Source organism: Aquila chrysaetos, chromosome Z (genome assembly GCF_900496995.4).
Source record: "Aquila chrysaetos chrysaetos chromosome Z, bAquChr1.4, whole genome shotgun sequence".
NCBI classification, from domain to species: Eukaryota; Metazoa; Chordata; class Aves; order Accipitriformes; family Accipitridae; genus Aquila; species Aquila chrysaetos.
The window spans coordinates 45,530,309-45,543,048 of record NC_044030.1 but is presented as its reverse complement, the minus strand read 5'-3'; the positions used below and the strand labels follow the sequence as shown (position 1 = coordinate 45,543,048).

At 37.6% G+C, this 12,740-nt stretch overlaps 1 protein-coding gene across 3 annotated transcripts in view; it reads right to left on the bottom strand.

The window, feature by feature from the left end:
• Positions 1 to 12,740, bottom strand: part of LOC115337123 (guanine nucleotide-binding protein G(q) subunit alpha) — a 141,826-nt gene that overhangs the window by 84,262 nt on the left and 44,824 nt on the right. For all 3 annotated transcript variants that reach the window (XR_005931606.1, XM_041120972.1, XM_030005167.2), the window contains exon 2: positions 11,783 to 11,967. Coding sequence is in view for 2 of the 3 variants with exons in the window: in XM_041120972.1 (XP_040976906.1) it covers positions 11,783 to 11,967 (185 nt within the window). In the remaining variant the exon portion in view is untranslated. The remainder of the gene's footprint in view (positions 1 to 11,782; positions 11,968 to 12,740) is intronic.

Here is a 12,740-nt window from a genome sequence, read left to right as displayed (position 1 = left end):
TAAATTTCCTCTCCTTGTGGTAGCTTCATATAAGAAATGTAATTTGAATTCCTTTCCCAAGAGGAAAGAATTCAGAAAATCTAATTTTCTTGTAGTTTGGACCAGTAATGCAGGACACAATGAAAAATTGCATTAAAATGTTGAACAGCCAGAATTTGATTGCATTTTATGTTGGCAACGTTTCTGTAGATGGTGTCTGTTTCAGCACACCCAGAAAGTAATAACATCTGCTTGGGATGCGTTCATAAAAGGTTGTTTTCTATTGCATACCCTAGTCAGTAGATGATAAATCGAAAAAGACCTACTGGATCACAGAAATACATCCCAATGAGAATTAAGAAAGTAACCAAATAGTGCTGACTTCAGTGAAGAAAAATTAAAAATATTGTTGTTGTGGTTTTCTTACTTGTCAGATGGGCAAACACCACCTACATTGCTGATTCATACGGTATCATCAGACAGCAGTGCACAGGAAGCTCTACAGGAAGACCACAAAAGATGACGAGCATCCAAGAAGGGACAGATAGGCAGAAACATACCAGTAAGACCATACACACACCACTGGAATCAGGAAATGACGGGAGCTAGCAAGCGAGTGAGCTACAGCTTCTCTCAATCATTAATATTAGACCCTCAAAAATCTACTTCTTTAAAACATACATTTCTTTTCTGAAATACAAATGAGGAAAAGTTATGTAATTTTTCACAGGCGGGAGCTGCTGTTTAAAACATTTTGCAATGCGGTGAACGAGTACTCTGCTATGGCAAGGGCAGCCAGTGCAAGTCATTGTTTATCACACAAGAAGGACATGAGCTACAAGGCTGTACTGCCATGCCCTTCTCTGATTAGGATAGTTTTATTTATAAATATTGCCCTGCAGAGGAACTTTCTGTTTGAAATGAGACCTTTCACAATAAGTCTAATAATGAGGTCATACAATGTGTTTTCCTGGTCAGTAGCACTAGAACTACCCACAGGTGAAATTAAAAAAATTCCAAGACTCAGCTTGGAAAAATGCTAACAGGTGTTTAGATTCCTCTCTAAGAGCAGGAGGACTTGCGTTGCAAGCAGTAACTGAACTATACACAACACATTCTGCAATTACACAAATTCTAAAAGAACATGCTTCTAAAAACTACAAGCCTACACAAATAGACACACCCCCTCTAAGTCACAAAAAGTTCTTTAGAAACTTCCTGACCATACTTCAGAACACACCAGCACAGTCTATCTTCTGCCTTGCAGAAGTACCTCACTTATTCTCAGTGTGCAGGCTCCTTTGCAACCTCTGAGATGATCTGCCCATTCACTCATTCCTCAATTTCCTCATACATATCCTTAAACACCTTCCCTTATGAGAAAGTTTGAATCAGACAAGTAACTCCAACTTTAATAAAAATCCATTTTATACAGCATACACGACAGTACATACATGTGCTAGTCAAACATTCTTCATGTCTTTTAGTGATGCCTCAGTCCAATACTGATGGCTCCTCCACCCTCATCATCATCAAAGAACCACTTAACTTCTTTTACTGCAGAAGAGTTTTCAAAAGCTGCTTACAAAGTGGCAAGTGGTTGAAAAAACTCAAGCTTTTTCAAAAAAGAGAGTAAGGATTGAATTTAATTTCTTCCCCAAATTGTTACTGCATATCTAAATTAAAAAATCTGTAAAATATTTCTGAAAAATGTCACCACATTTCATTCTGTCCTGTGCCCTTCTTTTTATTTGCAGACTACTGGCTGCAAGAGAATTTATTACATCCGGTATGTTTTTGCACTGTTTTGAATGGCTTTATTTTCAATCCTTCATTTTTACTCTTTCAAAGGTCAAGGCAGTATTTAAAAGTTTGAGTGACAGAGAAAGTCAAAGAAAGAAAAGGAGGAAAAAATAACTACAGGAAACCCAGAAAGTTCTAGGTTTATGAGAAAAAGTAATTAAAGCTTTACTGCAAAAGATTTCAGCTTTCAAGAAGTCCTTTTTCAATGCAGAGTCCGAGTGAAAGCAGCTTTAAAAAAATGCATTGGGTCAAAGGCATCACATAAAAATGTACATTAGAAGTTTCTGTCCCAGAAATCACAGTTCTATCTGATTACATGGGTTTATGAGAGAGGGTTTTAAAAAAAAAAAAAAAAAGCTTACCCTCTAAGAGCTTAAAATTGCACAAGATTCTTCCTATTTGATTAAGATGGGTGCCTTTAATAGGTGACGTTAGCTTTCAGAGGCTGGTACAAGGAATTAGTCTGGCCTTGGTTTTGTTCTCAAATGCTATTTGTATATATGCTGTTATGGCTTAAGACACAGAAATGTACTTTTTCACAGTATATCATCTTTATAGGTACCCTTAATAAATAAAAAAAAATAAACGGTTAAAACAAAAGCAACAAAAAAACCCTCTTCCAATCCAAACTAGATATTCTTTTCTGTTACTGAAAAAGTGGACTGGTAACTGATACTACCTTTGCATCTACACTCAGTTCAGAAGCAGTATTTTAGTAAACTGCAGAAAAGCACTACTATATCGGAAGAACTCTTAAAATTCTTATATGGAGCACAAAACCTGTTTCTGGACAACTATAAGTTCTCGGTGTGGTCCAATAGAATACTTAGTGAATCCTGTGGGTGTATAAACTACTGAATGTTTCATACTCAGCAGATCTCTGCTTTAAATGATCCTGGAAGGAGCCTTGAGTAATGGGTGCTACCACATTTCTCCAATGCCAAGCACCGAGGTTAGCAGAACCAGCAGTGAAGAAGAAACTACTGGGCTACCTCAAAAATAATCATAATTGACTAAACAGACACTAATACAAGGGCATCCATAAGAATCTAATTTCATCTTTGCCCTAAAGCTCTTCACAAATGCAATATCACATACAGTGGCCCTACCAATGGTACAGTTAGAAAAACAAGCCTGCAGTCAGACTTTCTAAAGCCAAGATGATGCTTTTCTTCTACAACGCACAGAGTAAAATTAAAAGATTACAAATAGATATAGACTAGATAACGATTCAACATTAAATCCCATCCCTGTGTTTTTCTATTCTTTGGATAAACAGAAACAGACATCAAAATAGCCACAAAGTGGTGTAATTAACCCTGAACGCCACGATAGGATTTATGAGGCTTACGTAATGACTATGTCAATAGCTCTTCCTCTGTGGCACATCCCCACTCTTCCTCCACTTGTCATATGGCGGTGGTGGAGTCCAGGCAGGAGGCAGGTGTGCCCAAGGCTTCTTTATGCTCCAGGGACAGGCAGTTACCTTTTCAGCCAACCCGTACAACTGGCAGTGGCAGCAATTTTTTTATGGTTGAAAAAAATAGCCGGATAAAGACTGGAGACCAGATGCAAAGAACGTCTTCACACATCAAGAGCACTCATCTACCTGCTTGCACAGCCAGCAATACCTACAGAGAGCTTAAGTTCTCAAAGTCACGGTTTATAGAACAAAAAATACCTAAGAATAGACAGCATCTCCAAACACAAATGGCTCAGGACACAATTTGCATTTTGGAAATTTTCAGTCAAATGAGCAAAACATGTACATGCAACCTCTTACTACACTGGATCTACAAATTGGCTTAGAAAGTTAACAACTAAACAATAAACCAAATTTTAACTCTAGCCAATAGGTCACATTAAGAAAAATGGAAAGTCATCATCACAGAACAACCTTAATTAACAAGAAAAAACCTTAATTGTAACAGCTTTTCCACAGTATCACTTGCCCCAGCCAAGTGCCCACAAACTCTTATATATGATAGGGACTAAGGAAATGGAGAGACACGTGAGAGAGGAATGTCTGGAAGGATTAAAAGCAACTCTTGGTAGTTACTACTCCTCCAACCCAATATTAAGTTCTCTTTTGTTATGCTTTAGACTGTTCACAGAAGTGACTTGCTCATAATAAATGATCTTCCTACCTACCTAGTATCCTACCTAGGTCCACCATGACAGTAAGCAATCTACAGTCAAGACCTGTACACTTTTTTGCCAAAGCTGAAGCATGCAACCTCAGCCTTGTGCTTGACTGTTATAAAAGCTCTTAGAAAAAAAATTAAAACGTAACATGACTAATGTCATGCTTAGTTCTCCCTTTGCCAACCTCCTCTTCCAGAAGCAGAACACTGGACTCTTGCCTCATGCTTCACCTCTATGCAATCACCCACAGTGAATACAAAGTCTAAGAGCAGAGTTACATGGGCCCACAGTCTGAAAACAGGTAGGAAAGTGATTGGACTGATGAAGCGTGAATATGTAATCAACTCTTTATGTGCAGACTTTACACCTACTTTAACCAGGGGGGAAAAAAAGAGCAAAACAATCTTTCAGAAAAAGTAGAGAATCAAATGAATGATGTGAATACCTCTACTGGGCAATACATCCCACAATACAAAACAAATCATACTGCAGAAATAAAGGGGGGGGGGGGGGGGGGGGGTGTCTTGTTTCAGTTTTTTTAAAACAACTCTTTTGCTTAACACTAGCCTATTTCCTAAGCCAAAGCTGAATTTCATTAGAAGACAAAGCCTTCTCGCACCTCAGACGATGTAACTTTTACCACATAGGAAGTGCAAACTGAACAAGAGACTGATAAAACCTGCAGAAAAATACGGTCCATTTTAGCAGATTTCTTAATCCATTCCAGTAAACCTGATTTCAAGTAACTTTTGTGTGTTACTAGAAATGAACAATGAAGACGTGAGATTTCAAGAATTTTCACTCATTCTACATAATATAACCAGAACATAACTTGATCTGAGTTCTCCAGAAGTTTACTGCAGGAAGGAAATATTTTCATAAAGTATCAGAGGGAAGTATGACAAAAATATTTCAATCTGAAATTACTTCAGAAATAAATGCTGGATAGCCTTAGATACATGTCTTCTGTAGAAATGAATGACATAATTAGGAAACTATTACTGTTAAATATTTTCTTCTAGGAAATACTTATATATGGTTATGTTTATGTATTTTCTGTATAAAATTATATTGTATAAATACCTATATTTACATAACTGTTAATTACAGAGAAAGTCAGAACCATTCCAAAAGTACAAAATCTCGTTACCTTAAAATAAATGCGAAACTCCTTTTACATACAAAAGTTGCCCTGAGCGTATTTTACATTTTCATTGTCAGAAAGCACACTCACGTGAATATTTCCTTTCAGACACACAACATGCTCTGCAAGCAAAATAACTAAGCGACAAACATATCTGAAGTAACACCGTCAGAAAAAAAGGAAACAAAAAAGTGCTAGAACCTTGTTTTCCTATATTAATAGTCCTTTATCCAGTGTATGAGTGACCACAAAATCTACAAGAATCTGCCTGCATGATTACCACCCATTCATTCTCCACACTAGCAGAAACAGTAAAATGGTGGAACTGGAAAGATAAAATACGACCATCACGCCCGACATGAGTCATTTTGTATAGGACTTATTACTTTCTGTTAGCAAAGGGCAGTTAATCACTCAAAATGTCGTATTTAAAAAAATAAAGAGCTTCACTTAAAACGAAATATAAAAGGAAGAAGGAAGAAATCTTATTACTTTGCAAAAAGAGTAGCTAAAATTTAGTCTTCAAACTTATATTGAACTGCAGGCTAAGGCAGTTTCCTCATTTCATATTGGTGAAACTACCTATTATTTTACTGGGGAAAGGAAGAGTGTTCATTTATCTGTATGTTTATTTTGAATAAAGATATTCTCAGCTCTTCATGGGAATATTCAACCTTGCTTGTCTAGCTTACTTCTAATACACAATCATTTTTTCCCCACACTTGGAAAAATATCTAAACCTCACAATTCGGTTGGGTTAAAGAATATAACAGAGGAAACAAGCAACTTACAAATCCACTGGAGCAATACAGACAAATGCAAGAGACCTCTGCTCTAAACAGAGAGCAAGCAAATGAGTGAACTGGCAGAAAGAGGAGAGGATGTACGTTACTACACGAATGGCGTGTTTTGTATGTTTAAATTTTTTTTCAAATATAACAGAGGAGAAAGAAAACAGCAGAGAGTAGGACAAAACGGTAAGGCCACAAGTAAGTAGAAAAGACCTGCAGAGTTCAAATGTACATAAGACTGGAGAGGTGCCAGTGTGAAAGGCAGGACATAAGAGGAATAAAGGACTGACAGAAGGAGACTGATAAAAAGATGAGAAAGACACCTGAGGAGTGGCTGGGATCTAGTTAGGATTGCCAAAGTCCTTACAATGGACTCTCTACAAAGTGTTCAGAGGAAAGGGTTCATGGCTTTACCGGAGCCCCTAAAGCTGCTCACTGATCTATGTCCTCACGGGAGGAAACATGGCTATCAGGGAGACGGGTTTTACCTCACATTACGGCTCCTGACAAAAAAGCTGTCTTCAGCTCCTGTAACTGAATACATGTTGTTAAAGGACCATGATACTTTAAATCTAACTATACTCTCTTCCATGTCGGCTGGCTCTGCAGCAATCTATTTCTTGCTGAAATAATGCATCTGGAGGCTCCTGGTATTAGAAGCATTCAACGCTTCTGCAAGGCTCCTATTTATTGGGTAACTTTTCATTGGTTTTGAGTGCCTGGAGAAGAACATTTGGAAGTAGTTAAATACTACCTGAGCACTATGATGTATTAAATTGTCCTAGTTTCAGCTGGGATAGAGTTAACTGTCTTCCTAGTAGCTGGTACGGTGCTATGTTTTGAGTTCAGTATGAGAAGAATGTTGATAACACTGATGTTTTCAGTTGCTGCTAGTAGTGTTTAGACTAATGTCAAGGATTTTTCAGCTTCTCATGCCCAGCCAGCAAGAAAGCTGGAGGGGCACAAGAAGTTGGCACAGGACACAGCCAGGGCACCTGACCCAAACTGGCCAAAGGGGTATTCCATACCATGGGACGTCCCATCCAGTATAGGAACTGGGAAGTGGGGGCGGGGAATCGCCGCTCGGGGACTAGCTGAGTGCCGGTCAGCGGGTGGTGAGCAATTGCACTGCGCATCATTTGTCCATTCCAATCCTTTCATTATTGCTGTTGTCATTTTATTAGTGTTATCATTATCATTATTCGTTTCTTCTTTTCTGTTCTATTAAACTGTTCTTATCTCAACCCATGGGTTTTGCTTCTTTTTCCCGATTTTCTCCCCCATCCCACTGGGTGGGGGGGGAGTGAGTGAGCGGCTGCATGGTGCTTAGTTGCTGGCTGGGGTTAAACCACGACATAAATACTAACACTATTAGTACAAATTTCTTTCTTCTAACCTGCTTTAAGCCCTCTGCTCCAGGTCTGAGATGCTGCAGAATACTGTTTGTGCAGATGGCACCATTTGGGTTTCTCCATCTGCTTGAAGAGCCACTTGATTATCTCTGTTCCAAACCAGTAAGCATTTCATTTCACCGTCCCAAGAACATTATTTTTGCTTTTAAAAAATCCCAAACCAACAAAACCCAAAAACATACTCTCCGCCAAAGGCCAGAAATCCCACACATTCTGCATCATCAGACAGTCAATAACCCTCCCAGTGTTTGTACGCTCCTGCTCTGGATTGAGTCCTTCACGCTCTTTGCGTATCAGGTGAAGTGCCTGCAGGAGGCCCTTTCCTCCAACCTAGGTTTGTTCAACATCAAATTTCACTAGAGAGATCTAGAACACTTAACATCCCCAACTGTCTACCAAGATAAAAATTTATGCAATCTTACTCTATACCCACTCCTGTTGTCCTACTTCTCTATTTTTATTTTTTGCTCCAGTGAATTTGGCTGACTGAGAAGAAACGAGCTAACAAGGTAAACATGGACTTGAAGTTAATGCCAGCAAGATTTTGGACTTTGAAAGCGTTTCCCATATCTGCTTATTTTTACTGCAAAACATTCCCCAAAGGGAATAGGCATAAATACAGAAACAACTTCAGCAGAAAACACCCATAGAAACGTTAGCAACAAATGTCTAGGTCTACAATAAAACTTGCTTTTATGTTTTTAGCCTCTTTAAAAACTTTCTTGTAGACTGTTCTATTACTGTTACTCACATTAGTTACCTTGTTATGGATATTTAAGAATTCTCACAGGAAATTATGGGCATGGGATTCAAGCAAGATTTCCTGCCTGTTAATCACCACGGGGTGACACCTTCCTGATACTGTCTGCTACAGCAGAGAGGCAACTTGTCTTTTGGAAGTTACATTGAAAGGGAATAGTACGGGGTAAAGTGGTAGTCAGTGTTTAGTATAGTAATAGATTTAGTTGTTTAGCATAGTAATAGATTTGGTAGAGCTTCTTGACAATAAGAGAGAAAAAAAAAGCCACCCATGTATATACTTCCCATCTTCAGCATTATTAGACATATTACAAAAAAAAAAACAACAAACCCGATAGAAAAGGAGAAATGGACACTACACTATCTGAAGGAAGGCTTCTAAGCCACTATGAAGAACACTGAGAATGTGAGAATTTAGAATATTAAAATGAATGGTCATCTTATTTCAGTAATTGAAAGGAATGACAGAAGCATGGATACACAGCTCAGCTTTCTAAAAAGACAAATTGTAAAAAACAAACCTGTATTTTAGTTTTTAAAAAATGTGCATTTGAGTATCTGTGGTTGCACATGAGTTAGTACTGTACACTCATAAAATTTTGCAAAGGCAGGCAATTTTGAGAGTTGCTTATGAGCACTTCTATAAAAAACTAAGGCCTTCCCACATTTCATACAATGCTTCTTACTCTAAAATTCAAGAGCCATATGAAAACTTCACAACTTCTAGTTAAAAAATAAGTAACAGAAGCACAGTAACATTTACCAAAAAGGAAACTAAAAACCAGTCTGTAAGCCACCATTTCCTATGACAGACAAATTCCTAAGAGAAGAGATCACCCTCAACCAGTATCTTACACCTCAGGAGAGCTCATATTCTGAAGTTGAACGTGAAAAAGGAATTGTCTCTCATGCTATAATGCTCTACCATCAATTCTGAGATACTACATTCTAAACACTAAGTTACATTTCTCAATTGACTTTCACTACTCTGATGATAAATCTTTCAAAACAGCCTAGGTTATTATAATATAGGACAATACATTTCCATCTCTGCCTCTTTAGTTATATTGGTGACTAGGAAGCCAACACAACTCCACAAGAACTAACTTGCTAAACTTAAAACTTGCCTCTTGCTACATTGATTATATTAAAATAATCCAACCTAAATGTTGTTGTGATGTTGTACACCACAAAGATCACAACTGCCTACTTAAGTAACTTTTTTGATATCAGAGCACTTCAAATTCCAGCAGCATTCAGAGATTCAAAACACTCCAATTTTAGTGATTCCCAGTTAAAGGTGAGCAAATTGGTACAGTAAGAGAAAAGCATTTCTACTGTAGCCCCAAAGCCTATCTCAGAACATGAAAAATTTGACAAAAAAAGGGTCACTTTTCTTTAGGCCCAACCACATCAATACCAGCTTGAGCTGCCACTTTCCAAACTATTGTGCAAAACAACTACTGTGCTAAAAATATGTTGTTACTCAAACTTTGAGATATTCTCTCCAGAGATAGGACTTCCTGATAGGAGATTCAAATTAGTAGGAAGTGCCCTTCCTGTCTTTTCTAGACTGCTAGGCTAATGAGTTTGTTTTCAACAGCCTTTAAAAAAAAAGGAGCAGATTAATGATATGATTGGTTTTCACTGCTTTAACGTGAAGTAGTCCTGTATACAAAGCGTTATGCATAGTAGACCGCAATCTTCTCTATTCTGGCACTATCCTGTAGCAAGTTTGGTTTCCCCTGTATTTCCGAAGGAATTAGTACAGGAATGCCTTGAGACCCTGTAAGCTGGTCACATCTATTTTACTCTCCATGTAGCCTATTAGAAACTGATGGGAATGTGTGTGAAGGAGCTGAGCAGAAAGATAGACTCCCACTTTCAGGAGAGTTATTTTTATATAGAGAAGGTGAACAGCTCTGGCCATGTGTATACAGCTATGCCAAACCTAACTGACTCACTCCAACTATATAAAAACACGATATAAACTCAGCACTCTTAACTTACACAATAACTACGGAACATATACTCCGTAGTATAATACAAAGAAAAAAATTCCTGATTTACTATTAGGACTTCCAGATACTAAGGCAAAGTGACAATCAATACCAATTTTGAAGACAAAATGACTGCGCTTGTACAATCAACTAATTTTTGAGGTCAGTATGCTGCATGCTTTGTGCACAGCAAAAATATGGAGCCAAAAGGCTGAAATACACATGCAAATGCAGTTTTCTTCTTAATACTACTTACACATTTGATTTTGATTCATGAGGGATGAGAGGAAACTAGACAGCTCTAGCATGCAGTCAGACTGAGAAGTCCAACAGTCTCTTTTATCAATTAGGACAAGTTTTTCAGTCTTCTTCATGTGCACAAAAAACCCCACCCACCATTAAAGAAGGTTAACAATATGGATTTTGACAGACATGATCCTCCTGACTTCCCACTGCATATGGTTATTGCAACATTACATCACCAACAAAGTGATGACCATCTGCAATGAGTTTGGCAGATGCAAATGGCAGAAACAAAGCTTCTTTAACCGGGTAATAAGATTTATCTTTCCTCCTTCTAAATTAGATGCCTTAAAATACATACAGCAGATCAACTCTAGTAATTAAATTTCATATATGTAGACACAAAAGATTTTCATCTTAACACAAGTTTATTTCATTCTGTCTTCCCCAGTTAATGGAAGCCTACTTCTTTATCGTAAATGTCCTTGCTCTTTGATAGTTTCTGGTATTGAAAAATACATTAGAATAAAAGAACTTCTGAGTAATTAAGCAGAGAAAGTATTATTTTCATCCAGGATTACTAAATTATTATTTTCATCCAGGATTACTAAATTATCATTAAATACTCTTTCACAAGACTGAAAGAAGGGTGAGCCCTTCACTTGTGAGAGATCTTAAACTCTCTGCCTGACGAAGCTGCTGATAAGGGCTCAGGAGTAAAAATCAGAACAAGTTCTCGGGAACTGTTATCAAACAAAGTTGTACCATGCCTGTGACAAGCAGTGGGAGATATAGCCGTGTAATCCTGTGCCTTACCATGTATTCAAGTAAATATTAAGCATTTCACTCTCCTTCATGGAATGCTTAAATTATTTTACTTATCTTTCTTTTAAAATGTATATATAAAAAAAAAAAAACAAAAAACTGGAAAGAAGTCAGGCTAGTCAGAGATGATCTTCCAAACATTTCAAATGTATCTTGTCCTTTTAAATTCCACTAACAACATCAATCTCAAAAGAATCTGACTGTTTTTAAGGTCTTGCATCAAAAATTTTATTTCACAGTACTTTCCCACACAAACAGCTATGCCCACCTATTTTTCTAATAATTTGAATTTTTCTACTTGTAATGTTAATGGCAAACCTCAAGCAGTAAGGTTCTGCTATAGATCAAAAGAATAGCTAAACTGCTCTAGCCAGAGTATGGCCTGGGAGGAAAAGACAAGGGGTAACTAAAGTCACAGTCAAACAGCAGCCTGCCATCAAACCTCTGCCCTGTGACAAATCCCCAGGCATCTTGTTGAGAGCAGGTCTCTTGTTAAAAGCAGCACCTTTGTGTTGTCAAAGTAGCAAAAAAGGCAGAGAACTAAAGACAGGACTGGAAACTACCCTTTTCTTCTGAGCTTTGAGTATAATTTGTAACGTCTGATTTTTTTGAGACTTTCAGTCTATTTCCTAAAATAAAAAGAGAAGCAGTTTCAGCTACAGAAACAAACAAAAATCTCACCTTGTTATGTTCATACTTGTATGGGATTTTGAGGGTATCCATGGCTCTGATCATGGCCTGCATTGCTGTAAATATATTCTGGTACACCAGTTTTGTAAAGCCCCTTTTGTCTTCATCAGAGTAACCTGATCCATGAATGATTCTCATCTGCTTGATAAATGTGCTTTTGCCACTCTCTCCTGTGCCTGCAAGAAAAATAAGAAGGATACGCTTTAGCCACCGGACACAAATATGATTTTTTTTGCACAGTGCTGACAGCTTGTTTAGTGCAGGGCTGAACAGTGTCAAGTGGTGCTTGCAAGGTAACTACAAGAACCAGTTCAGTGTCAAACAGCCGCATCAGCAGCAACTTAAGTACCACCGAATTAAAGCTTGCATTTGGATTTAACAACTAAACTAATGAGTAAAACAAAACTCTGAAATATACATATAGTATATGCATATCTAAAAATCGTCCATTCTTGAATATGTAATTGTCCAAAACATCTAACTTCAGGTAATCACTATGAGACATTTTATCACAAAAATTTAGGAAGTAAGAAAAAAATTTATCTTCTCTGGGCAACTTTCAGGGCATTATGGTAGGCAGTGTACAACCAATAAATACGTTTGTCATTTGTGTTGTGGTTTTGGGTTCGGAGTTGGGGGGGGGGGGGGGGGGGGGGCGGGTTGTTTTTTTTTAAAAAGCAAATAGTGTACCAATTACAGCCCTGCAAACTTTAACCTCAGAAACATGTGATATCAGTGTTAATTAAAATCTGGCTCATATTCATTAATGGGTAGTCATTCCTTCCTTCCTTTAAATTTCTTCATGTCTTTGTACTTTGTACTAAAAGTAGTTTGTTAATGAACATTTCTGACTATTTGTCAATTTAAAGTTAAGATCTGCTTGTCGGAAATTTCACACAGGGTTCATCACACAACATTTTTCCTTTGCTCCAATTCAGTGAGCTCATCC